The sequence below is a fragment of the Gadus macrocephalus genome, chromosome 3, assembly GCF_031168955.1.
Source record: "Gadus macrocephalus chromosome 3, ASM3116895v1".
In the NCBI taxonomy this organism is placed as follows: Eukaryota; Metazoa; Chordata; class Actinopteri; order Gadiformes; family Gadidae; genus Gadus; species Gadus macrocephalus.
This window is the reverse complement of record NC_082384.1, coordinates 1683663-1710857: the sequence shown is the minus strand read 5'-3', so window position 1 is coordinate 1710857 and position 27195 is coordinate 1683663. Positions and strand designations below refer to the sequence as shown.

The 27195-nt window shown below is 42.2% G+C and overlaps 1 protein-coding gene and 2 long non-coding RNA genes across 4 annotated transcripts; 2 read left to right on the top strand and 1 right to left on the bottom strand.

Annotated features, from left to right (window-relative positions):
• Positions 1-1493: 1493 nt before the first annotated feature.
• Positions 1494-20992, bottom strand: LOC132453773 (uncharacterized). The gene is made up of 10 exons (XM_060046710.1): positions 20711-20992; positions 20401-20579; positions 20236-20326; positions 18996-19769; positions 18570-18661; positions 18276-18393; positions 15783-15887; positions 15370-15570; positions 1832-2008; positions 1494-1718 (listed from the first exon to the last, which is right to left on the bottom strand). The coding sequence occupies exons 4-10, from the start codon at positions 19168-19170 to the stop codon at positions 1513-1515; spliced, it is 1074 nt and encodes a 357-aa protein (XP_059902693.1). The 5' UTR covers positions 19171-19769; positions 20236-20326; positions 20401-20579; positions 20711-20992; the 3' UTR covers positions 1494-1512.
• Positions 3730-4371, top strand: LOC132453652 (uncharacterized). Its single transcript, XR_009524751.1, has 3 exons — positions 3730-3860; positions 4012-4214; positions 4300-4371. It is a non-coding gene; the product is annotated as an uncharacterized LOC132453652 (long non-coding RNA).
• LOC132453772 (uncharacterized) lies at positions 6047-8765 on the top strand. Of its 2 annotated transcripts, XR_009524797.1 has the most exons (7): positions 6047-6155; positions 6270-6392; positions 6488-6758; positions 7011-7116; positions 7283-7388; positions 7555-7640; positions 8490-8765. It is a non-coding gene; the product is annotated as an uncharacterized LOC132453772 (long non-coding RNA). The 2 variants fall into 2 exon arrangements; XR_009524796.1 differs by having other exon boundaries at positions 6053-6392; positions 7011-7171.
• Positions 20993-27195: the final 6203 nt, after the last annotated feature.

The following is a 27195-nucleotide window of genomic DNA, read 5'->3' as shown; positions in this document are numbered from 1 at the left end:
ATTTTCAAGAAGACAGACAAAAACATTACATCATGAGGGAGGCAATTTAAATACACTGCAGAATCTAGTTTGATTGTTACCTGAAGTGATGGCATGGAAAATAACTTCGGTATTGTCATTTTTATGACACACTTTTTTTTCCCACTTACCTCGAGGGTGTAGGATTAGGGGTTATGAAGCATCACCATGCGAGTGTTAATTGCCTACGAACGAGATTCAACCAATAGAAAAAGTGATGGAGGGAGTCCCGGAACCAGGGGCGGACTGGCCATCGGGAGGTTCGGGAGATTTCCCGAACGGCCGGTCGATTTCAGGCCGAGCCGACCGGCCGTAATTCTTTTAGATTTTTTTTATTATTATTTTTTTTTATTTATTTTTTTTTATTACATATTTCTATATTTTTTTTTGTTGTAAAAGATGTAAAAAAAAAATGAAAAAGTTAAGTAAGCCGTGATTTGGGACGGCCTGCGGCCGGATATTTGCTTACAGCGCGAAACGGAGCTCTTGCCTGACGGTGAAACGGGGCCGATGTATTACTGTCAATTTAGAGGGGGGAGCACCCCCACAGTGTATGGGGGCAAAGCGAGCGGCCGAACGGCCCCTCCCAACTTGGACTGCTCCGCGGTCTGTCATTTCTGATTGGCTCAGCCTGACACACGGCCGGGTCACTTACTTCTCGTTGATCTCACTGAAGTTACACCGAAATACGAAAATGTCAAAAAGGTGGTGGAGAGAAAAAATAATTGGGTGGCACTCAGAAGTTGAGGTTGAAAAGGAAAAAAATGTTAGAGCAAGACGCAGCCAAATGTGCTAAATTAACCGACCATTTCCGTGGAAAAGCCAAGGTTGACGGCGACGCCCCTGTCAGCGAGTCCATTGGTGAGGCGGGAACAGGACACAGCAACATAGCTATGACAGGTGCACGCCACTAGCGAGCATGTTTGGCAATATAATAATGACTTAAACTAATTATGGAAGTACCAGAGACGTCAGAGAACTATTCATAATATTGTAATGCCCACGGAAGAGGCAGTGAATGAAGTATTGATTAGAGAGCGATTTATTAGATACCACCGCTAATAAACCATTGGAACACTTCAACACCGGTAACCACAGCAACGGACAACAAACCCCGGCCCGCCCCCATCTCCCAAACCCTGTGTATGTGTCAATGACAATTTTTTTCCACTAAAATAATTATATCTTGCACTATTTAGATCATTTTCAGCCTTGATTTACCTTTCTAGGCACATGCAATTTCTAATATTTTGTACATGGACAAGATTGCTTATAAAATATTTCCCAGTGATCTTCACAATATTCTAAACACATGCACATCCCAACATTGACATGCAGTTGCAATGCACATATACACGGATAAGGACTCATTTTTATTATTTTACACCGGGGCAAATAAAATGCGGTCTCATAAAAGGCCTCTCCATCCCAAAGTCCCGGGCCAAATTTTTGGGCCAGTCCATCCCTGCCCGGAACCGCTTTATTTTTTTAATTTTAGTCACTGTCGTCTGTGCTTTCGTACAGGTCATCGTGTTGCTCTTGGATGTCTTCTTCGGGGACATCTTGAAGCAGGGAATTAGCATCTGGTCCCAAAGCCTGACGGTACCTTGCAGACACAGCTTGGAGTTTTTCCTCCAGATCTAAAAGCCTTTTTCGAAGAAGACAAATCAATCCCCGATGGCCTTCTTCACTTACATTTCCTAGAAGGAAGAAAAGGTAGGCAGGAGAAAGTTGTAACTCAATTGTGCTTTACACACACTTTTGGAACACTAATTAGCATATACAATATAATGTTAAAAAAAACAGATCGTACCTCTGCTTTCACCAGAAGACATTTCTGTTGTCATTTTCCTGATGCTCCCAGCCAGCTGGTTCAGGTAGGCGCAGTGGTTTCTCATCTCTCTGACAAGGATGACTTTTTCTTCTTGGACACGCATTTTGGCCATGCATGCATCGAATATCCTCTTTTTCTTAGCGATATTGCTTATTCCTGAAATCAGTTGGCGCCGGATGCTGCGTCGCGCAACATGGCCCCTCCTGCCGGGAGCTGCGTAGCGCAACATTAGCTCTTCTGCCGGCTGCTGCGTGGCGCAGCATTTTGTACACGTGATTGTTTTCATGACGAATGCAGCAAGTAACTCACTCTGGTTGGTTAAAATAAACATGAGGTGGGTCTTAAGGCTTTGGTAAAGATCTGGTGACCACCAAAATGCACTTTGGTTGGCTGAAAATCACGTCAATCAATCAGATATACACGTGATTTTCTATCTTTGTTTTTAGCGACGCGTCTAGCTGGCGACCGAGAAGTAGCAATGAACATGGAGGATTTTGATAGCGATGGCAGTGATATTGACATAGAATTCAAGGGATTTGAGTATGAGAATGAGGACGAGAATGATTTTGTGCCGGTTGATCCACTGGATCGGGCACAGAAGTGGGAATTTTTGGACACCGAAGGAGAGGACGAGGATGACTTTCGGGGATTCCAGGTGGACTGGAGAACCGGTGTTACACCGAATTCTGCGACCCGTCAAAAAGTGTGACCCCAGAGGGCGCTGTTGCTCATTTTCAGCAACATGCACGAGTTTGAAGCTAGACTCGGAATGGGTACATTCGTTTTGTGACACAGGGCAATGCTTTCTTTCTTGAAAGCGTCTTACTGACTGTAGCGTCTTATGGGGAAAGAAGCAACGGTGATTGACCGTACTAAACACCTTATCCATTCTATGGGTCTGTGAAATGCAAATGAAATCAAATGTAGCCTATTTATTAAGCACATTTTATGTTTTTGTTATAATACCCACCGTTTTTATTTGTATGCCCACCGTTATTATTATTTTTTACTGCCGTTTATGAAATAAATATGACCTAATGCCACAATTATTCATGTCTGCGATCATCAAAGAGTCCACAAGCAACGCAGGTCACAATCAACGATGCCTCAATCAATCTAGCGCACCGTCGAATTCTGCACCCACACTATAAATGCAGGGAAAATTAGTCAAACCCCAACCAAATGTTTTCAGGTCATTTGTCGTCCTCATATCTGTATGTGCACACAATTATTCATGTTTGCAATCATCACAGAGTCCACAAGCAGCAGGTCGCAATCCCCGATGGGTCACAATTCATGACAGCAGACCGTCGAAATCTGCGACCACACTGTAAATGCGGGGAAAATGAGTCAAACCCCAACCAAGTGTTTTCAGGTCATTTGTCGTCCTCATATCTGTATGTGCACACAATTATTCATGTCTGCGATCATCACAGAGTCCACAAGCAGCAGGTCGCAATCCCCGATGGGTCACAATTCATGACAGCAGACCGTCGAAATCTGCGACCACACTGTAAATGCGTGGAAAACGAGTCAAACTCCAACCAAATGTTTTCAGGTCATTTGTCGTCCTCATATCTGTATGTGTGCACAATTATTCATGTCTGCGAACATCACAGAGTCCACAAGCAGCAGGTCGCAATCCACGATGGGTCACTTAACCTACCTGCTTCATCATGTAAACAATTATGACGTTGGATGTGTCTGATTGGATCCAATTTGAATTCCGTGAATATAAACAGATTGACAACCGTTATCAGAAAGTTAACCACCACAACGTAGACTTTATCTGCAGCAGTTCAAAAGACAAGTTTCAACAGCAGTTTCGAATATATTGTAGCCTATATTGTATATATATTATATATATATATATATATAGGCTATATTATGGAGAAACTAATGTTTGATCAATTGAGGGAGTTTCTCATCAATGAAGAGTTTCCCAAAGAATTGGACAAGAAACAGCGCTGGACATTTCGACGACGAGCCTCCAACTTTTTGATCGATGGTAGGCCAAAAGTAGATATTTAATATATTATTGCAATAAATAATTTATCAATAAATTATGCAGTTATGCTTTGCAACTCATGTGAGTCTGTAGGCCAAATTAAACTAGGCTTAAAGGGTAGCCTATCAATAATTGCCATCCTATCTTCTAGACGGCGAATTGTTTTATGTCAGACGTAGGGGCTCGGACAAGGAGGAAAAGGTGAAAGTGGTCTGTGGGGCAGCTGAGGCCGACGCCTTATTTAAAGAATTTCACTGCAGTGACATTGGTGCACACTGCGGCCAAATTCGTACCAGGAGTGTGATATCACAGAGGTTCTACTGGCCTGGCATGTCCACCGACATTGAGAATTGGGTTTGTTTTTGCTTTCATATTTAATATTTTTCTACTTTATTCAGCACAAAAAAAACGGCAAATCACATGAAAATCTCTTCCATAGGTATCACAATGCACTGTGTGTCAGCAAAGTCGACATGACCTCAAGCTTGCCACAGAGTATATACCAATAAAGTTATAACATGTCATTTTTGTGTCTTTTAACCCATGTTCCTATAGATGGGAGGAACATTCATCATATTTTCAACATATTTCATGTGTGAATAACATAGCAATTACCTCTTTCTCTGTCTTTCTCTCTTTGTTTTCAAACAGACCAAAGTTCCTTTTGAACTTATAGGCATGGACCTGGTTGGCAAACTTGTAATGACAAACTTGTAATGACAAGTAATGACAAGGGAAATCAGTACATCTGTGTGATGGTGGACTACTTCACTAGATGGTCACAGGCCTATGCCATCAAGTCGAAATCTGCAGCCGAGGTCACACAGTGCATTCTCAAATTTGTATACCAATTTGAGGTGCCACAGAGAATACTGACTGACCAAGGCAGAGAATTTGTCAACCAAGTATGTATTTTTATCGCTATTTTAGCAAATATTTGAACTTTCAAATTACTGTTTTATTTATTCAATGTTACAGTGGGGTTAATTTGTTCTCTGCACCATTCATACAGATCAACACCGAAGTGTGTCAAATTTTGGGGATAAGGAGGAGTCTCTGTGCCCCATACCACCCCCAGACGAATGGGTTGGTGGAGAGATTAAATGGCACTATACAGAGGTTAAGAGATGCATTTTACAACTACATCAATTGACAAAATTACCTTGTTAAAAATCGAAGAAACAGCATTTAACATACTCATATAAAAGGGTAACATTAAACTTTTTTCAACTATCTAGAGCTCTGGGGAAGCTCACAAGAGAAAAACCCAACAAATGGGATAGATACCTGGACGCTGTGATGTTTGGTTTGCGCACCAAAAAGCAGCTCACAACCCGCTTCTCTCCATTTTACCTGATGTTTGGGAGGGAAGCCAGGTATCCATCTCAGGTGCAGGAAAACTATAAGGTTAGTTGGAATGTTTATATATATTCTCTTCAAAAAACTATTTTGAACAATTAGTGAATGACGTTACATAGTTATGAACTGTAATCAAATTAAATAAGCAATTTTGTTTTTTACAGGTCGATGGGTCCTTTGAGGAGCAGTTCAATGAAGAGGAGGTGGCCATGGACATCGAGCGACAGGACAAAATTGTCAACATTGTCCAGCAAAAAGTGGAGAAGGTTCAGGAGAGAACCAGAGGGAGACTGCAATCCCTGAAAAAAAGAGCAAGCTTTAAGGTGGGGGACATGGTGTGGAGGAAGAATGTCCGTAGCCTGCAGCGGAAAGGGGGAAAGCTGGATCCGGAGTTTCTTGGGCCGTTCACAGTGGTGAACATTGAAGAGAAAAGTGTTGACCTTGTGGATAGTTCAGGAAAATCTATCCACAAGGTCAACACTGATCACCTGAAGCTGCACACTACCCCAACCCCAAGAATTCCTCGGAGGTTGAAAGTTCCCCCAGTCTCTTCCATTACCTCCACTCCACCTGCTGCCACCTCCACTCCACCTGCCACCTCCACCTGCTGCCACCTCCACTCCACCTGCTGCCACCTCCACTCCACCTGCTGCCACCTCCACTTCAGAGAAATGTATGTAACGCTATGAAGCTCACTCTGATATTCTAAACTTTTATGTAAATGTTCAACCTTAAAAGTTCAGGTAACTCAAACAAAACAGCTGTTCAGGAGAGAAGATATTGAATCGATTTAATAATTATAACATTTTCTTTTCTTCATGTAAGATGGCTTGGGACGGCAAAGATTTTCATGTTCTGCTGTCCAGAATCGGACCATACAAGCTGTTTTATTGGGACATCTGTAGGACAACTCCGGGTCAGGAACTTGAGAGTGAGGTAAGCTTCAGTATTTTATTCTCCTTTAGTTAACTCATATAACAAAGAAATCTCCAAATGCTAGTACACCATAAGTTAACTGACTTCATTTTCAAATGGATTTGCTTTCCCCAGGTGATCAATGCCACCCTGTTCAGAATGGTCCAGAAGCACAATTGCCAAGGGGGGAAAAAGGCACTTTGCATTGATACATATGCCATGACCCAAATTTGGAACAGGAAGACTTCAATTCTAAGGGTATAGGCACAGGTTTTTACTGTTACTGTTTTACTGTTTACGATTTACTGTATATAGTGGTTGTTTTTTTAACAGTAAATTGTGTGTTATTTTAGAAGTGTGATCCTTCATTGTATGGAGTCATTCTGGGGGTAGTGAATGAGCCAAATCATTGGATACTCACAGTAAGTTAAACATTATCTTACGCTATGTATTCATATTTAAATTTCCAAGGCACATCCATGATTTTATTAGGATATGTGAATGTGACACATGCACAATGTGCTTATCTACATTTCTCTAGGTCCCCTCAGAACAGAGGAGCCTTGTGCTGGATCCACTCGGCAACGATGCCTCCAAGATCACAAGATGTCTGGAGACCACAAGGTAACAGTTGGGTTCTATGGCCTGGCCCGGCAGGCGGAATGCTGCTATTTAACCATTGGAGTATGGGTGAAACAGGTGAAGGGAATGACCTTGACTGATGGGATGATGCAGTGCAGGTGTGTGAGAACTGTGGTACTGTCCATGGTGGTGCAGGAGTGCACCTTGTGCTCTGGTGACTGGGACCTGTCCATTGTGCTGGACTGGATGTTTCAGAATTGCATAATAATTTGCTGCTTTTTGTCTACTTTTCAGAGCATTCATGAGAGCGAGGGGCTGTACGGTGTCCAGGTGGAAAGCCAACACTGTGCCACATAGCCTGCAGCAGGATTCCACTTCATGTGGAATATTTGCCATCAAAGTAAGTTTTTGAATTGCATATTTCTTTACGGAAACATGAAGCAGATTTTGAAAAGGTCTCCTTTTCAACATTTAAACTCCTAGAGAGACATAAAGTTGATGAATTTTGATTAAGTTAAACTGGGCCAGTATGTTTTGAATATTCATTTATTCAAACATGTTCTTAGTATGCTGAGAAAGTCCTGGCAGAGGAGTCTCCTACTTTCCCAAACTCTGAAGGGGCAGTGGTTAATTACAGGAGGGAAATTGCTGTAGCACTTCTCAATGAGACTGGTATGTTAACCATTTTCAAACTTCTATTAACACCATGAGGATTTCAATATCATTAATTCAATGAATATAAAAAAGTCTAGAAAGTTAGTATGTATCACTTATGGTGTATTTTCCCATGGAAATAAGAAGAAAATATTATATGCAATCAATACCATATCTTAACCAGATGATCTCAGTGAGCTGTGCCACCACTGTGGAGAGGGAGAAGAAGCGCGAGGGGGGTCTCAAGACAGACCTGATGCCACTGACTGGGTAAGTTATTGTTATAACACCACCGCTTTCGAGTTCTTGGCTCAGGTTGTTTGCAGAAGGCATGATGTAAACAAGTACCAGGGAGATCTGCCTAAATTCATGTGAATTAGGGTCTGAATGTTAAACAGCAGCTGTACATGCACATGTAACATGGATGTCAATATAACTATGTCATAAACCATGTCTTATTGACAAATATACAAACCTTGCCTGTGTCTTTGCATGACTGCGTATGTTAAAACAGTCTTAGTTTATATTAAGTAGATAAATGCATTAAATGAACAAAAAAATAATAAACCATGGTATAAATCAACAATATATTTATTCTTTATTCTGCTCTTTATGCCAACCTGTCTAGGGAACTGTGCAATTCCCTACGAACCATCTATTTATCTACCTGCCTCACTGACTTTCTAAGGACTTCAACTGCACTTTACCTCAGTTAGATTTACATTAGATGCATCCGTTTTAGTTCGATTTATATTAGATGTGTCAGTTTTAGTTCAATTTATATTAGATGTTAGATTTATATTAGATGTATCAGTTTTAGTTAGATATATATACAGTATGTTCGTTTTTTATCATACTGTATATATTGTTTATGTATGTTCCTTGTCCTATTTTTCTTTAAGCACCAGGGGGGAGCTCTCCCAAATTTCGAGGTTCCTGTACCTGTACCTGTACTTTGACAAATAAAGATCATTCATTCATTCAGTCTGGTACAGGAGAAGACACACATTTTACGCAGATATTTAGACTGAACTTTTTTCCCATTCAATATGACCTCGGTTTAAGATAACATAAATAAGATTTACTTTATTAATCCTGAGGGGAATTGTTGTGTTTCAGATCCAGTGTGACACCTGTGGAAGGTGGTACCACGAGGGTTGTGTTGGGAGACCTGACAGAGATCCTATGTACAGCTGTCCTGCATGCCACCAGGCTCAAATGAGTCGATGCCGTCCAAAACGGTCCAAAAAAAGAAAATGTTGATAACCATGTTACATGATTATCACGCCTTCCCGTGAGGATGGACACTGTCTTTCAGCGACCCTCACAACCCTCATCGACACCCCCCCCCCCCCCCCTTCCCGTGAGGACGGACACTGGGGTTTCAGCGGCCCTCACAACCCTCATCACCACCCCCCCCCCCCCCCCCCCCCCCCCCCCTTCCCGTGAGGACGGACACTGGGGTTTCAGCGACCCTCACAACCCTCATCACCACCCCCCACCCCCACCCCCTTCCCGTGAGGATGGACACTGGGGTTTCAGCGGCCCTCACAACCCCCACCACCACCCCACCCCTTTCAAGTGTGCATATTGTATATAGTTCTATTGTATATAGTTCTCTGCAAACCTATGGCTGCATCATGCCTTCAGTGTGCATATTGTATGTAGTTCTCTGCAAACCTATGGTGGCATCATGCCTTCACAGTGCATATTGTATGTAGTTCTCTGCAAACCTATGGTGGCATCATGCCTTCAGTGTGCATATTGTATATAGTTCTCTGCAAACCTATGGTGGCATCATGTCTTCACTGTGCATATTGTATGTAGTTCTCTGCAAACCTATGGTGGCATCATGCCTTCAGTGTGTCTTGAACAACCACACAAGGTTGCCAATTTATATGAATTTTGTTGATGTATTTGCACTTTTAATCTTGATGAATTCTACAAGGCAAATTAATTCATTTAAAACTTTAATGGGGCCGTTCCCCGTTCTCGCAGACATGAATAATTGTGTCCAAATACAGATATGAGGACGACAAATGACCTAAAAACATTTGGTTGGGGTTTGACTCATTTCCCCCGCATTTACAGTGTGGTCGCAGATTTCGACGGTCTGCTGTCATGAATTGTGACCCATCGGGGATTGCGACCTGCTGCTTGTGGACTCTGTGATGATCGCAGACATGAATAATTGTGTCCAAATACAGATATGAGGACGACAAATGACCTGAAAACACTTGGTTGGGGTTTGACTCATTTTCTCCGCATTTACAGTGTGGGCGCAGAATTCGACGGTCTGCTGTCATGAATTGTGACCCATCGTGGATTGCGACCTGCTGCTTGTGGACTCTGTGATGATCGCAAACGTGAATAATTGTGTCCAAATACAGATATGAGGACGACAAATGACCTGAAAACACTTGGTTGGGGTTTGACTCATTTTCTCCGCATTTACAGTGTGGGCGCAGAATTCGACGGTCTGCTGTCATGAATTGTGACCCATCGGGGATTGCGACCTGCTGCTTGTGGACTCTGTGATGATTGCAAACGTGAATAATTGTGTCCAAATACAGATGTGAGGACGACAAATGACCTGAAAACACTTGGTTGGGGTTTGACTCATTTTCTCCGCATTTACAGTGTGGGCGCAGAATTCGACGGTCTGCTGTCATGAATTGTGACCCATCGTGGATTGCGACCTGCTGATTGTGGACTCTGTGATGATCGCAAACATGAATAATTGTGTGCACATACAGATATGAGGACGACAAATGACCTGAAAACATTTGGTTGGGGTTTGACTCATTTTCCCTGCATTTATAGTGTGGGTGCAGAATTCGACGGTGCGCTAGATTGATTGAGGCATCGTTGATTGTGACCTGCGTTGCTTGTGGACTCTTTGATGATCGCAGACATGAATAATTGTGGCATTAGTTCATATTTATTTCATAAACGGCAGTAAAAAATAATAATAACGGTGGGCATACAAATAAAAACGGTGGGCATTATAACAAAAACATAAAATGTGCTTAATAAATAGGCTACATTTGATTTCATTTTCATTTCACAGACCCATAGAATGGATAAGGTGTTTAGTACGGTCAATCACCGTTGCTTCTTTCCCCATAAGACGCTACAGTCAGTAAGACGCATTCAAGAAAGAAAGCATTGCCCTGTGTCACAAAACGAATGCACCCATTCCGAGTCTAGCTTCAAACTCGTGCATGTTGCTGAAAATGAGCAACAGCGCCCTCTGGGGTCACACTTTTCGACGGGTCGCAGAATTCGGTGTAACACCGGCAATTACCAGCCTCGGAAAACAAAGACATTCTCTCGCACACCGGGGGTGAAACAACCGATCCCCTTGGATGCTAGCCCACTCGATGTGTTTTCCAGGATCTTTACCGATCAGCTGTGGGACACGTTATTGACCGAAACGAATCAGTACGCGGAACAGGTACGAGCTGAGACCCCCACGACCAGTGGCGAACTTAGCCCTTTGGGGGCTCCAGGCGAACAGTAATTTAGGGGCCCGCCACTGCCCACCGCCACTGCCCACGACCTCAAGTGGACCCCGGTCCCGAAAACGGAAATGAAAACAATGAAAACATTTGGAATTTTAAAGCTACCAGCACGCCGTGATTACTGGAGGCAAACTAAGTGGCTCTACCAAACAAATGTCAAGGAACCGTTTCGACATGATCTGGAGGTAATTATTTATGTTTTCTTTTCTTGTGCTCTCTTCCGAGTTCCATTCTCTTCTCTTAGAAAACGGAATGGCCAGTAATGATAGTGGTGCTATAGCAATTACTAATGGTGATGATGGTTGATATTGAATAAATTCAATAATGTTAGTTATAATGGAATAATGAATAAATAGTAATACAATTATGAATAAATATAAATACTATAAATAACATAATACAAATAAACACAATGATGGAAATAAATGTCAGGCTCAAATTCTTTGTCATATATGCATTTTCAGATATCTCCATCTAGATGATAACTTGGACCCTGCCTTGGATAAATCCGATAAGCTGTGGAAGATCCGACGGTTCATGGACCTCCTCTTGCATCAGTTCCAGGCCCTCTATGAGGTCAATGGGTTTGTGAGCGTGGATGAGTCCATGGTAAAATACAAGGGACGCCTTGCCTTCCGACAGTACCTCCCCATGAAGCCGGTGAAGTGGGGGATAAAGGTGTGGGTCATGGCAGAGAGCAATACAGGCTACGTAAACAATTTTCAAGTTTACACAGGGGCCATTGCAGGCAAGACCGAGACAGGCCTGGCTTACCGGATTGTGTCAAACCTGGCTAAACCGTATTTTGGGTCAAACTTGTGTGTTTTGTGGCAACCCGGCCTGGGCCAATTAGGGATATTCAGAGCACCTGAGGAACAAGTGGAGAAGCAGGGCTTAAATAGCCGGCTTCTCCACTCATTCGGGGCTCACCCAGCCCTGGAGCTCCAGCACGGAGAGACCGGTCCTCGTGGGTGACGGGATTCCACCCACGAAGGAGGGGACCGTTGATTCCTCCCAAGGTTTATGTTATTTGTATTTTGGAGAGACTTTTATGTTCGGAAATAAACATGCCTTTTTTTGGCTTTTGCGCAACGCAATTGTGTCCTGTTTGGGAGGAGTTGGTGCGCTCAACGTGGCGGGTTGCCACATATGGTGGAGAATGCGGGCAACTCGACCGAGCTACGGGCCATTTTGGGTGGGAGCGCCCACCTCAAGCCACCCCCAAACCGGAGCCGACGCAGCCGGGGCCGACGCAGCCGGAGCCGACGCAGCAGAGACGACGCCGCCAGAGACGATGCCGCCAGAGACGAAACGCCGCCAGAGACGACGCCGCCAGAGACGACGCAGCCCGAGACGAGGCCGCGGGAGACGAGGCCGCGGGAGACGAGGCCGCTGAGACGAGACTGCGGGAGACTAGGCCGCGAAACGAGCCACGCCGGCAGCAGAAGCAGCCATGCTGCGCGCCGGACCGCTGCCACCTCCGAAAGGCCACCCGAGGCTTCAGCAAAGGGTGGAGGAGTGTGGCAACCCGGCCTGGGCCAATTAGGGATATTCAGAGCACCTGAGGAACAAGTGGAGAAGCAGGGCTTAAATAGCCGGCTTCTCCACTCATTCGGGGCTCACCCAGCCCTGGAGCTCCAGCACGGAGAGACCGGTCCTCGTGGGTGACGGGATTCCACCCACGATGGAGGGGACCGTTGATTCCTCCCAAGGTTTATGTTATTTGTATTTTGGAGAGACTTTTATGTTTGGAAATAAACATGCCTTTTTTTGGCTTTTGCGCAACGCAATTGTGTCCTGTTTGGGAGGAGTTGGTGCGCTCAACGTGGCGGGTTGCCACAGTTTACATGGACAACTTTTACACCAGCGTGAAGTTGTTGCTGGATCTGCAGGTCAGGGGTGTGCCTTTACAATGCTTTGGTTAAAATGTTATTTGTTGTATTTTATATCATTGATTTATACAGTTTTTTCTTCTTAATCTTGTTTTGAGAATGTTTTTAAAATGTTGCTGTTATGGTTGTGCTCAGGGTGCTCCAGAGGCTTAGATATTAAGGTTTATGTAGACGTTGACAATTCTTACTATTTTCTCAGAAAACCCTCAGGAAATGAGGTTCTTTTTCCTAGAATAGCATAGGATTTTAGCAGGCGTTTTTAGCAGGCGTTTTAGGCATACATGGGTTAAATAACATCCCTCTAACAATTCTCGTAGGTACATTTCAAGGGCAGGAATACCTTCAGTAACTAAAACACAAGTAATTCTAATCTGAGAAACAAGTGAAAATAAATTATATTTAGAAATGAAAGTATAGGTTTCTTACTCACCTCTTATACTTTATACTTTATTGTCATTGTGCAAACTTGTACAATGAAATTGGGGGTGGTGCTCACTACCCATAGTGCAAAATAAAACAGTGCAAAAATACAAACACAAACAACAGCAATAGGCACAATAAATATAAATATGCAGTCATAACATAAGTGTCTTTTTTTTTAAATAAATAAATATGGTAGAGGATTTCACATGTCGATTGGGGGGGGGGGGGGGTCAGGCGTTAAGTAGACGAATTGCCCAGGGGTAGAAGGTATTCCTCAGCCTGTTTGTCCGGCTCCCAAGGGACCTGTATCTCCTACCCGAAGGGAGGAGTTGGAAGAAGCCATGGCCGGGGTGTGATGGGTCACTCATAATTCTTTTTGCCCTATTCAGCCCCCGGGAGGTGGCAATGTTCTCCAGGGAGGGCAGGGGGCAGCCGATGATTTTTCCTGCCGTCTTAATAACCCCCTGCAGGGTTTTCCTGTCTTTGGCTGTGCAGTTTGCGTACCACACCGTAATGCCATACACCAGTACACTTTCAACAGCAGAGTGGTAAAAGGTCTGCAGCAGCTTTGTCCCCACCTGGCATTTCCTCAGCAGTCTTAGAAAAAATAGCCTCTGCTGAGCTTTTCCGACCACCGCAACCGTGTTGGTGTGCCAGGTTAGGTCCTTACTGACCTGCATCCCCAGAAACTTGAAGGAGGAGACCTTCTCCACGCAGACCCCGTCTATCTGGAGTGGGGTGAGGTCACCTCTCGTCGCGCTCCAGTCAAATATCATCTCCTTGGTTTTGCTGGCGTTCAGCAAAAGGTTATTAGCTGAACACCAGGCTGTGAGCCTCTGGACTTCCTCCCTGTATGCTGTCTCGTCACCGTTGGAGATGAGACCCATCACTGTAGTGTCATCCGCAAATTTGACGATGACATTGGAGTGATGGGCGGGGACGCAGTCATGCGTGTAAAGAGAATACAGGAAGGGGCTCAGCACACAGCCCTGAGGGGAGCCCGTGCTGAGTGTCAGGGTGGAAGATGTTTGTGTCCCCATCCTCACTGTCTGTGGACGGTCCGTCAGGAAGCTGTAAATCCATTTACAGGTTGGGGCAGGGAAATCCAGGTCAGTCAGCTTCCTGATGAGAATGTTCGGCAAGATAAACGCCGAACTAAAGTCAACAAAAAGCATCCTGACATAATTCCCCTGTTTTTCCAGGTGACTTGCTGCAGTGTGGTGGACAGTGGCGATTGCATCAGCTGTCGACCTGTTTGCTTTATAAGCAAACTGATGCTGGTCAAAGTTTTGAGGGATGCAGGACTTAAGGTGGGGGAGGACGAGCTTCTCGAAGCACTTCATGACGACAGATGTTAGTGCCACTGGTCTATAGTCATTTAGGCTGCCTATGGTGGATTTCTTTGGAACTGGGACAATGGTGGCTGCTTTGAGGCAGGGTGGGACCATAGCCTGTTCCAGAGAGGTGTTGAATATCTTTGTTAGGACCCCTGACAGTTGGTCCGCGGAGGCCTTCAGTACTTTTCCCAGTACTCCGTCTGGTCCTGCTGCCTTGTGTGGGTTTACGGCCTTCAGGACTCTTCTCACCTGATGTTCCTGCAGCTCAAGCTGGTGGGTGCTCAGGGGCTGGGAGGACAGAGGAGGAGGAGGAGCAGGAGCAAGGTGGGGTTTTTGAACTTCAAAACGGGTGAAAAAGTTATTCAGTTCTTCCACCAGCGAAGTGTTGGCAGTTACTGCATCCGAAGGGGTGCCCTTGTAGTTCGTCAGGTGTTGTAGACCCTGCCACACTTTCCTCGGGTTGTTGTCAGCCAGATGGTTCTCCACCTTCCTCTTGTAGTCCACTTTGGCTGCTTTGATCCCTCTCCTCAGGTTTGCTCTTGCCATCCTGTACTGGTCCTGGTCGCCAGCCTTGAAGGCTAAGTCTCGGGCTTTCAGCAGTGTCCTCACCTCAGCTGTCATCCATGGTTTCAGATTATTGAAAACTGTGATTTGTTTGTTCACTGTAACATTGTCCGTGCAGGTCTTATACCTTCATTAGCTGAAAATATTTTAAAATGCTTGTGCTATAGAAACTATGTTGACTCCATATTTAAATTAAATGAACACTGTAAATACTTTAATGCACACACATAATAGCCTTAAAACATAAATTTCTTCATACCACTGCTGTGCATCTCCCATGGCCAGATCAGACTGTCTTCCTCATCATTTCCCCCCAACAATGACAGCTTTCCTTCCACCTTCTCCTCAACAATGCGCTCCTCCTCTGGCACCTGCTGATTATAAAGCCTGATTTTTTCGAAGAGTTTTTTCTTCTCTGTCCAGAGTTTTCTTCGCCTTAAATGACGAATTTTGTTGCCGTCTGCAGTTACAGAAACACAGAAAAACATGTTCAACAAACTTGATCAAATTCGGTTTAAGAGAAATATGTGTAATGTAAATATAACGAACATAACACATTTATAAAAAAAATAATAATAATCTGTTACATTTAATGGTAAGAAAATTAAAACATAATGATTGAGATAAGACAGCTTCTAAACCCAAAAGATATATATAAGAATACAGACATACCGGTCTGATTGTAAAGGTTCGCTTTTTTCTGATGAACCCCAAGAAAGATCTCTTCAATTGATTTTTGAAGCTGGTGCTGGTCATCAGAACCGGAACCTACAGCATCTATAGAAAACATTACAATATAAGTTAACAAAGTCAATGTTTTTTAAAAATGAACATTTAGGTTTATTTATTTAGAGCCCAAAATGTATGGTAACAGTTTTTAGTTCAAGTCAAAGTCCATTTATTTTGTCTTTCACACAGGGACAGACCAAGACCTTAAAGGGACACTATGTAATATTTTGAGTAATTTATTACCTCAAATCAACATATTCATTCATAAATAAGTCCTCATTGGTGTAAAATTATCTCTGCCAAAAATCTCACTTATCCTCCTGAGCGAAGAATAATTAATATTAATATCAATATGGTTACATAGGACGGGTAAGCTTCATGGAGGCTTCCATTTTCTTCCGGTCTATGAGCTGCCGAGAGGGTCAAAAAGCACTACGTCGTACAGGAATTGCAAACGCGTTTTCACTCTGAGCCAACGTGACGGTGGAACAGAGCTTAGTTTAGCGAGACGTGTTTTACCGGCAAAATTTGAACATGCACCGCATTTTTTTGAAAGACCATAGTTATGCCACGCCACAGGAGAAGGAATCATCGTCGCCAAAAAAACGACGATGTGTAAGCAAAGCATGTATAACATGGTTTTTCATGGCAACGAGATGCGGGGCGCTATGTTTGAGCGACTCGTCATTGAAAGGCTACTTTATTACATAATTAATTTACTTTTTCACATTTTTGTCGAGTTTAAATCGTGACAATATTCTTATGACTTATGGATACTGTCAAATGCGTTGGAGGAATTCAAAAGCCATTCTTCATCAAGTTATGGAGGTTTATTCTCTGCTGTGGTCACCACGTCCAAATCCACCGAGACGCACTTAGGCTAGAGCGGACCTTCTGGAGCTTCAACTCGCTTGCGAGACAGTTGATTTATCACCCGAACAACTGGATTTCATACCAACAACTCTGATAAAGAAGACAATACGGAGGAAAAGAAGATCGAGAGGAGGAATTAGGAACAGGATAGGAGACGAGGAAGTAAACTCGTTGCCAGGGCGACTAACTGGCGGCGCGCACAGTCGCAGCGGCCCCTCTTGAGATCTGTGAGATTGAGATTGAATGTTTGAGTGTGAGACGTCCTACGACGAACGTAGTTTATGACAGGGAAACAATATTAAACATTAGGACATTGAGAGCGAGTAACATCACTGGCATTCGCTGGCATCTGGACATACTACGCAAACACAGGATACTAACGGACACTGTGACACCGTGCCCGCAACTGCCCGGAGGAGGAAGCAGCAGAGACGGGGTGGACGTAAACAAACTGAACAGCTTCTTTCAGCTCCTACCCTCCAAGAAACGCTATCGCAGCTTAAGATGCTCCACCACCAGGCTGCGGAACAGCTTCCTACCTCAAGCTGTCAGGATGCTCAATGCACCAGCGTCCCAGATCTTCTCACTGGACTTTATTTATTATTTATTTATTTATTCATCATTGGGACGTTTGTTTGTTTGTTTGTTTGAAATGTATGTTGATCTTGATCCGTGAGAAACGCCTTCTCGTTTTGTTGTTCAATCAACAAAATGACAATAAATTTGATTTGATTTGATTTTGATTTGATTCCGTTAGTTACAATGTAAATTGTTGGTATTTAGAATACTGTTACATTGTTGAAATCAACGGGTTACAATGCGTTGATTAGGATGCGTGCTCAGCCGCACGCATTATGGGAATTATTGTTTTGATTATCGGTAACTCCAAGACTTCCAAAGGCTATGTCAACTTTTATGTTATGACATTTTATGTAATCTGACATTAAATGACCTACTGTTATTTATCATCTGTATAGTTATTTGTCATGTTGGAAAGTCCACAACTGCTGGAGTCAAGTTCGTTGTCTGTAAGAATGCTTGGTCAATAAACCTGATCTGATTTGTCCATCTAATTTGTCCAGTTGTCCACGAACCTCATCATCACTCGAATGACTCGATGAGGTAGCCTACTAGGTGTCATGTCACAGCTTCTTGGCACATACTGCCCACCGTAGTTTTTGGACAAGCGAGCACTATTAGTTTGAATGCAATATACAATTGTACCACTAGATGGGAGTAATTTTTACACAGTGTCCCTTTAACAATTAACTCTAAATAAAAAAAAATAAAAAAAACGTTTTTTTTGAAAAACTACTGACTTGAGAACAGATGCTGTCCGACCAGGGCCCTCAACATCAGAAAACACCCACCTATAGTCACAGTTCTTTCTGCTGCCCTCTGGTAAGAGGATTTACAGCATCTGGCAATATTTTATTGCAAATTTCCATTCTACCACAATCTTTTTCATAGCATTTTTATTTATTTTTTTCATGCTTATTTGATACAGTAGTGCTTAAGTCTAAGTCTGAAACTACATAGAAAAATGTTAAGAAAATACTTTACCAGCCTTCGCCCACTGTCTCACGTCCTCTACCCACTGGTGCACCATGTCCTCAGGGCAGTCAAGGTCACTGCACAAATCACGTAATTTCTGAGACGCAGCCTCAGCCTTTTGCAGTGTCTAAAGTCAAAGAAAGACGACAAAAACAAATTGACATTGACTTTTTCAACAACACTCTCACTGTCAACTTTGAAATATCATAAAATGTTACGTGTGATTAAGAGCCCATTCTGGAAATTTGTTGTTTGTTAATATGGTCAGCAAACCAGATCTTGTTCATGTAATTTGGTACATACCTTGACATATCTACAAGACAAAGCAAGATGTAGACCATCTTGCTTCCGCTTGTACCACCCAATGGCATGTATGGTCAGCATGTCATTCCTGGCTTTTTAGCAAAACAAAGCATGCCATGTTACTTGTCTGTGCTTAGCTTGACATAACTCATATTAATGATGACTGTTATGGGCTGTGGCTCAGGTGAAAAATAAATGGTTTGATATTAAAGTCAAAGCAAGAGAAAAATGTGAACTGGGGGATTACAGGAGTTTATGTCAGCACAAGATTAAAGACTGGTTTATTAGAAAAACCTCTAACAGGGTCCATTATGAAATTTGAAGATTCTTTTTATCATTGCTTTGTTTTTGTAAAAATAATTAATGACTACAATGAAATTAGCACTTACACAAAAATATATATATAAAAATACAAACAAAGCTTACCAGATTTGGTCATGTACTTGGTTGTGAGGCCACAACGAGAAAGGTAGCTGTTCACCATTTCAACCTCTTCTCCTGCAGTTGTGCCAGCACCCTCTTGATTTCTGCCACTCCAGATTATCTGTCCAGTTTTAAACACAAACACACGCATTGTCAAAGGCGCTAAAATATAATACATATCGATACAGAATATTAAAAATGGTTTAAACTCTATCTTTCGGGTTTTTTCAGTATCAATACACCAGTATTGACTGCGTTTTTTTCGCCCTCCTCTTAAACAAAGGTTGTCAAATTGCACCACTGTAAAGCCTACTTAGTACCACCTCCAAAAGTAAATTAACTTACATACTATTGTTCTTCACACAATAAACAAGCCTTGTTCCATACTTACAATTCCTGATAATTACAATTCCAGTATCATGACAACAATACCTCACACTTTGTTGAGTGGGCTTTGGCATGCATGACGGAGAGGAATGGTCTCATCTGCAATAAAGGGGTCAGTTCCAGCATGGAGACTGCCAATCTCTCAAGGTAGGGCCAGTACTTGCAGGCAATATCCGTGCAATAGAACTGCCCGCCTGTGGCTGCCTGAAGCTCCTTCTGCAGGAAAAGTGGATAGGCAAATATTTCACCTCTGAACATGACTGCCTTGAGAAGCAACCCATGTCTGCAAACGACCACTTCAAGCCCCTCCTCGTCCAGTCTATTGGCTTTTCTAGCCGTTTCGCGGGCAGCGGACCACTGACTGACCCCGCAGCTTCCTCTGCCAGCCGTCTGCATAACAAGGAAAATCCTGGTTAAGATCTGACTTACTCTAAAATTAGTACAATTAATCAGAACCATTGAGTCAAGGCCTAACTGGCATTTTTTGCATCAATTGGAGACAGAAAAGTTCTACTTTCTTACTACTCAAACTACTACTGAGGAGGAAGCAGCTTCAGAGAAATTATTATTCTGCTTTTCCTAATCCAGGTAAACTGATAATAATAAAGGCAGGGCAACAAGCTGCATTAATTCCAACCATCTATTACAATAATTATAAAACTAATAAACTGGATGCCAACATATTACATTTCATCAGCACATATTGCTTTGAAGAGATGCTCCATACTGCTCCAATGGCTTCTTGAAAGGGAAGATACTAGTTTGTGATACTTAAATAGGGACATAATAATTCATAACTCATTCTTATAAAAAAAATTGGTGACACTGTATTATAAGCAACAAAAATTTGACCAACACTTTTCTGTTTGCTCATGATGTCCTCAACAAAACTGTGCACGTCGGCATCTTTCGCAATGAAGGCACCATCAAAATGCGGTTGTTCAGACCTTAATAAAACAAGAAAGAATATTATTTTAAGTAAAAATAATATGTTAATTTCACATAACAAAAAATAACTCACCCTTTAGACTGCCGAAATCGGTAAACCTTTCTGTTGCCATCTGCACACAGCGCCAGCATGTTTTGGGTACATGCTGCGCATGTAAAGTGCTCCACACTTGACATTTTCTCGCACTGGTAGTTACAGAATGTGTACTCCAAAAAGCTCCTTTGGAAGATGTCTCCATGTATTTTTCCAGTCTGTACATTTTACAATTGATAACGAAAGAAGGAAGCATAGAAGGAAAGAACAGCAGGAAGTGGTAAATTAAAACAACTATAGTTCTATCCTTGTCACTACTTTAGGCAACTTTGGTCAAAACCAATCTTACTCTTCCAAAGTGAGAAGTCCTCCCATCCAACATCCGCAAAAAACCCTGTCTCGATAGATTGGGTGCTGTAGTTTTCATCCCTTCAAATGTTGCAAGCAGATCAGCTGCAAACAATGTGTCACTCTTCACAGACGCTGGCCAATACCCACTTTGTATTAAATCCTTTCGGTCAGGTGTCCACTGGGCTGGACATGACTTGCATGCCAACTTCGGCAAGTGTAGATCATACCGACCTAAAAACATTGTTAAAAAAATTTATAACCGTAGATGCATTATTATTTATTACACAATTAAACATGAAAATATTTATTTATTTAAAACATTCATGGTAGCCAAAATGACTGATCTGCCAGCTGACTCCGCGAGGTTTGATGGATCACAGGAGCACAACTCCGGTCTGATAGTAGGCAACAGACGTACTGAAAAAAATATGCTCAATTATCAGTGAGAGGGCTGAAAACCAATTAAGGTTGTGATCAAAGGAAATAATGACACAAAAGACAAAACAAAATGTATAAACTTTGTATAAAAGTGCTACCTTGACTGACAACTTCATATTTGCCATTTTCATGCACAAGGCAAAGCCCTGGCTCAATGGGCTTGAACATTCCATTGACGCAGGACTCACGATTGTGGAGTGCAAGGGACTGATGTTTGGTCACATCACAATCAATGCAGAGCCACTCATTGGGCATGCAGTCTCTGCAACGAATGACTGCTTGAGATGAGCAGTTGCAGCATGTTTTTATGGGAACTTCATTGCATGACAGCAAACTGTTCAAATGATACAGCCTTGCTTTACGCCACTCATCCTGAGCTGCCGATTGACGCAATGACCATGATTCTGACGTCGACGGATGGTCCTTTGTCTCAATGTCCGTTGTTAGAATTTCCAACAGTTTCTGCATCTCATTTTCTGAATAACATTTTTTCTTTATACATTAAATCCATTTAACTTTTTTTGCTAACTTGCTTAATTAGAGTAAGTTGTCATCCTACAAAGTAACTGTTGAGGGCACCCGGACACTGCATGATCCTCCCCAGCTGACTCAAAAGGGGCAGAGTCCTCACGAACATCCTGAGAAACAACTGAAAGAATGTACAGACAGAAAAGTAGAGATGAGTTTAATTTGTTAAAAATTGTATGTTATTATAGCGACTAAAGAAATAGTCACATTAAATTGCAAAGAAAACAAGTTCTCACAATGAATAATCAACCTATCAACCACTGATGGTGGCTAAAGTCTGGAAGACTTTCATGCCGGAAACAAGACTAATTTAGAAATATTTGTATAGGGTGATGTCTAAATATACTGTTTTCAAAACACAGCCATTAATTTTCCAACAAGTCAGCCTTTAAGAGAGATGATGCAAGTGGGTAATCACAACAAATAATCTTGAAAGACATAAAATACCTGTAGCTGAGGCTTGCATCCGTGTTTCTCCAATTCTGCACCTTTTGGGAATTTGACGACCATCCGAATCCCTCTCGACCCATTCAACTTCACATTTACTAGATGTTGCTTTGCCCTTTGCGTCATTTTTCTTTTTTTGAGAGAAAGTGATCATTGTATGATGACACTTAATTTAGCCATTTATCAAAAGCCGTATAAAGAAAAACATTATACAAAAACATTGGCATAAACATTATTAATGCAAGATAACTGTCTCAATAAACCCTGACACTCACTTTTTCTCGAGCAAGAAGCATATCAGCAAGGAATATAGCCTGCTCTGCCCTGCCTCTGTCTTGTTGATTAGCCATTTCAACAGCACTAAATAACAAAAGCATAAACAGCTTGATTAGAAAAATAAGAACACAGTGTAGGAGGATTAGGCACAGTCCAGTAAAAGTAAAAGGGCATGTATGTTTGGACAGTGAGTTGGCTTAAGGATAGAATATATATAAGATTGAGAACAAAGTACCAATACTTACTTGGAGACAGTGGCTTCTGGAGTTAGAGACACAGACGGACGGACGGACGGACGGACGGACGGACAGACGGACGGACAGACGGACAAACATTGATTGGGTGGGTGGGTGAGTGAGTGAGTGAGTGAGTGAGTGAGTGAGTGAGTGAGTGAGTGAGTGAGTGAGTGATATGCCTGTGTGTTTATGTAGTACAGAAAAGAGTGGCTCTTAAAAGAGCCGTTGTTTTGCTTTAAATAAAGAGATGGATAATGAAGGGCAGGAAAAGACGGGATCTGTAAGACAGAGGAAAATAAGAACACTAATTTATCCTGCAACAGGACTTACAGGATTTATTATGTTAGAAAAGCAGAACTGTTAGAAGAAACAAAATAATGTAAAAGGATGCTTGATGGACCTTGTGTTCAACCATCAATGTTTAGTCACATTCATAATGACAGTTGATATCTACTACTAAACCTAGCTGAATTATTGACATGAAATCTAATGATTGTTAAGCCAACATGGCCTTAAGTGATAGAAAATCCCCATAGCACAAACATTATTGTTTAGGCTAAATGCAAGCAACCATAAAGCGATTTTTAAAATGGACCTTTTCCGAATGGATTACACTAACATTAAATAATGTGCATTAATTAAGATTTTACCTTTGCAGATAACTATGGATGAGAATAAAGGGGTGCTGTAACGTTAGGGCTGACTATAATTACATTTCATGTGTTTGAACGTATTTCTCCTTCCTTTGAAGTTACCTAATTATCTTTATATGTGCCTTATGTTCCTGTATGGAATAGCCTTATAGATAATGTAAAAATACTGTTTATACTCTGTTAGGCTCATCCACATCATTATATATTATACTTGTTTATCGACCTCCGACAATATATAGAAATGCTTTTAGATACAACTAATGAAAAAATAAAATAGTAATAGTAATAATAATACTAACCTTTCAACTAACGTTAGCGATCCAGCAAAAGGCTATAGGGGCTAACTTGTTGAAGCTAACTTCACTGCTCTTACTAAGACTAACATTAGTTGCTTTATATTTTACATACATTTGACATAAACCGCTACGTAAATATAAATAGCATGACGACATCAATGATAAATCTTATAAAACCCATTTCAAACAAAGAAATTATACAAATTAAAAAATAATTTGAAGCATGCTGATCTTACCAGAGTTCGGAGGAATCTACGGTAATACTTCAACGCTGCTTGTTGTTTTGTTGACATTGACATTAATGGGCGCCCCCTGTTGGTAGTCCTCCATTAAGCAGGTGTACTCTTCAAACTGAGGCCGTTTCTCAATTATTAGCACGCGTACTACGGACTTGATGACTTGGCAAGTCCATACTTCAAGCACAGACTTGCGGACTCGATGACGTCACCACCTCTGCTCGTCCGTAAACTGTGCTACGGCCTCATTTAGTCATATACTACTGAACAATATAAACAAATTATATAAAACAAAATCCCAGCCTCTTTCATTTTCAAATGGAATGTAAATATTCTGAATGAATAAAAATTGAAAAGATATGCGTGTCCTGGCAGGTGTATAAGCTATACACACACGACTTTATATATATAAAGGGTTAAATAAACTCCATTCATTTATTATTATTATTATTTTTCCACAATGTCTTGTTTTTAAACGATTTATGATAACTTTATGCTCTGTAAGGTGACCTTGGGTGTCTTGAAAGGCGCCTCTAAATTAAATGTATTATTATTATTATATATTTATATATTATCTTATATTATTATTATTATTTATTATATTATATATTATATAAATATATATATGTGGGAAATGCATTCTGGGATTTATAGCGGTTGCAAGTACACACGAGCCACCTCCGATGCATGCGTACTTCGAATTGGAACAGTGCTCGGGCAACGACTGATGACGTTTCACGAGTCCACGAACACACGAGCACGCACAAGCACGCGAATAGAAACGGAGGCGAGGACCGGCTTCTTCTTCTTCGCTGGTGGCAAGGCTTAGTTAATGCTAAATGATAACAACTGTACCGAGAGGATGTGGCTGCAGCAGGCTAACCTGACAGCAATCTAAACAATACTTCACCCCTGCTCTCAGATATACGTGTTTCTAACAAGATGATATCATTTAAAGTTACATAAAGTAACGGTTTAATAACACAAACGCAGGAAACACGTGAGCTGCTAGTTTAGCGAAAGCAGCGTCCCTAGTAACCTGACGTCGTTGAAACATGCGAGCGAGCCGATAAAATCTTCCTAATAACTATAAAACTAAAGATCAGACACAACCACTGACTGAATATTATGAAAGGAAAATGTACATTTCTCGCTAGAAATGTCATTAGAAACACGTTTAATGGTGTATCTGTAATATTGCATTTCCCATTCAGATAATAACGATTAATATGGTTACGTAACAATCTCACCAAATGCTAGGAGAACGTATCGCCCCCTGTTGGTGCTATTCCCCCATTCATTTCGAATGGAGAAGGACGCATGTTCAGGGTGACGCTTTGGTCAGGCAAAGCGTGACCCTGAACACGCCTTGCGATGTGGACAAACGTATCTATTTTACGCCTTGGCGTGATACCGGGTTGGTGTGTGTGTGTGTGTGTGTGTGTGTGTGTGTGTGTGTGTGTGTGTGTTTGTGTGTGTGTGTGTGTGTGTGTGTGTGTGTGTGTGTGTGTGTGTGTGTGTTCGTGCCCGTGTTGAGAATTATTAGACCTCCGCTCTCTGTCCATGGTGCTGCCGTGTCGAAATGAAGTGAAGCATTGTCTTTTTGCCCTCCAAAATTCATCGTGAACGTGATATGTCGGCCTAGGTTTTATTTTGGAGACAGAGAGAGAGTGAGAGAGAGGGGGAGCGAGCGAGGTATAAAACTATTTTTCCTATTCGGCATATTGAACCGTCGGCCTAATGCGCCTCCTTTTCGAAAAGTCGGACTAACGGACCTTCGGACCAATGGGTTTCGTTTTCGGAACATTGAACCGTCGGAATAGTGGCATGTCGATCGAATGGGAAATATTTCGGAACATTGAGACGTCGGAACAATGAGGCGTCGGAATTACGGCATGGCACCGTCCAGTGGCAGCGGTAAATATGCACCAGAACGCTAGTCGCCAATCATTTGAAACGGCTCACTCATTGTTTAATAAAAAAAATACTATTTCATTCATCCAAGCGTAATGATTTGTTATTCTTTATTATACAACGGGGGACCTAAATCCAGCGATCTGATTGGTTCCCAACTGTTTTATAATGAGCGTATACATAACTGCTATGACGCCCGATCATTTTGTGAAAGTTTGCATATCACTCCGCGCCTGGAAGTAGAAAGTTACAAAGTAAAACATATGTTGGATGATGGAGAGGGTGTAAATGTTGTTACTCCGGGAGTGAGCAAGGCGATGGAGAGACTAACGAAAGCTTAGGCACACGGCGAGTGAACTGCTCCATAGGATAAATTGCCGGCGAACCGCTCTATCGGAGCCTTCTCTCGGAGGGACGCTAAAGTGTGTTGCATAGCGACCGTCGATGCATAGCGGCAGCCAGGAGGGACTACATATTTGTATTCTTTAATAAAACGGCTACTTTGACTTTCTTGGTTTCTTTTTAAATGTAGTGTGTCTATGACTTTCGTTTCGCCATAACAGTAACCGTTGTATAAAAGCAATAGATCACTTCAGTCAGTGGCATGTGCTCATTATACCACTGTGAAGGGGGTCGCCGGCCCTCCGCTGTGCGTCGGGGCCGGACAACGCCCCTTAACAGTGGTATAATGAGCACATACCACAGCCTGGCATGATCTATTGCTTAAATATATTTGATAATTTGTGCATGGCTTAGTCTTAAAAGTATCATGTTTGTGTGGTCAGCTCCTGCCTCATGAGAATGGTCTGTTTTCACTGCTTTCTCAATCGCTCTCTCTCTGTCACACCTCCCCTCCCCCAGCCAGTACATTTGCATTTGAATAGATAAGTGAGGCCACAAAGCCGATTTCAGGCCATCTGGCCGTGGCCGTTGGCCGTTTTCACACCTAATCGTGCTCAACTGGCCCCTATTGTTCTCTGGCCTGTATTCACACTAGGCAATCGCAAATGTGGCCTGGCCACGGTAGGCTCTTGTACATACGTCATCACGTCGTAATACATCACCATCAAGCGTCCGCTTAGTAGAACAACACAAGCTGTGTTCGAAATCGTTCCCTATACACTCGTTCCCTATTCCCTATATAGTGTACATGATATAGTGCACTATATAGGGAATAGGGAACGAGAATTCGGACACTATGCTGAACATTTCTAAACGTCATTTGCGTCAGTAAATGCGCCTGGTATTTGTGTGACGTGATGCGCCGACATCATCTAAAAGAGAGAGAGACGCAAATTATTCTAACACCCGTTCGTCCGGGGGTTCAATCCCCACCGAATCAGTGTTTTAGGAAGGAATACTGGAGAAATAAAAAAAAACTTTTCATGTCATTTATTTTCCATTTCTTTGAATATTCTAAATTGACTGACCATAGTATTTTTTCTCAACAGAAGTGGTC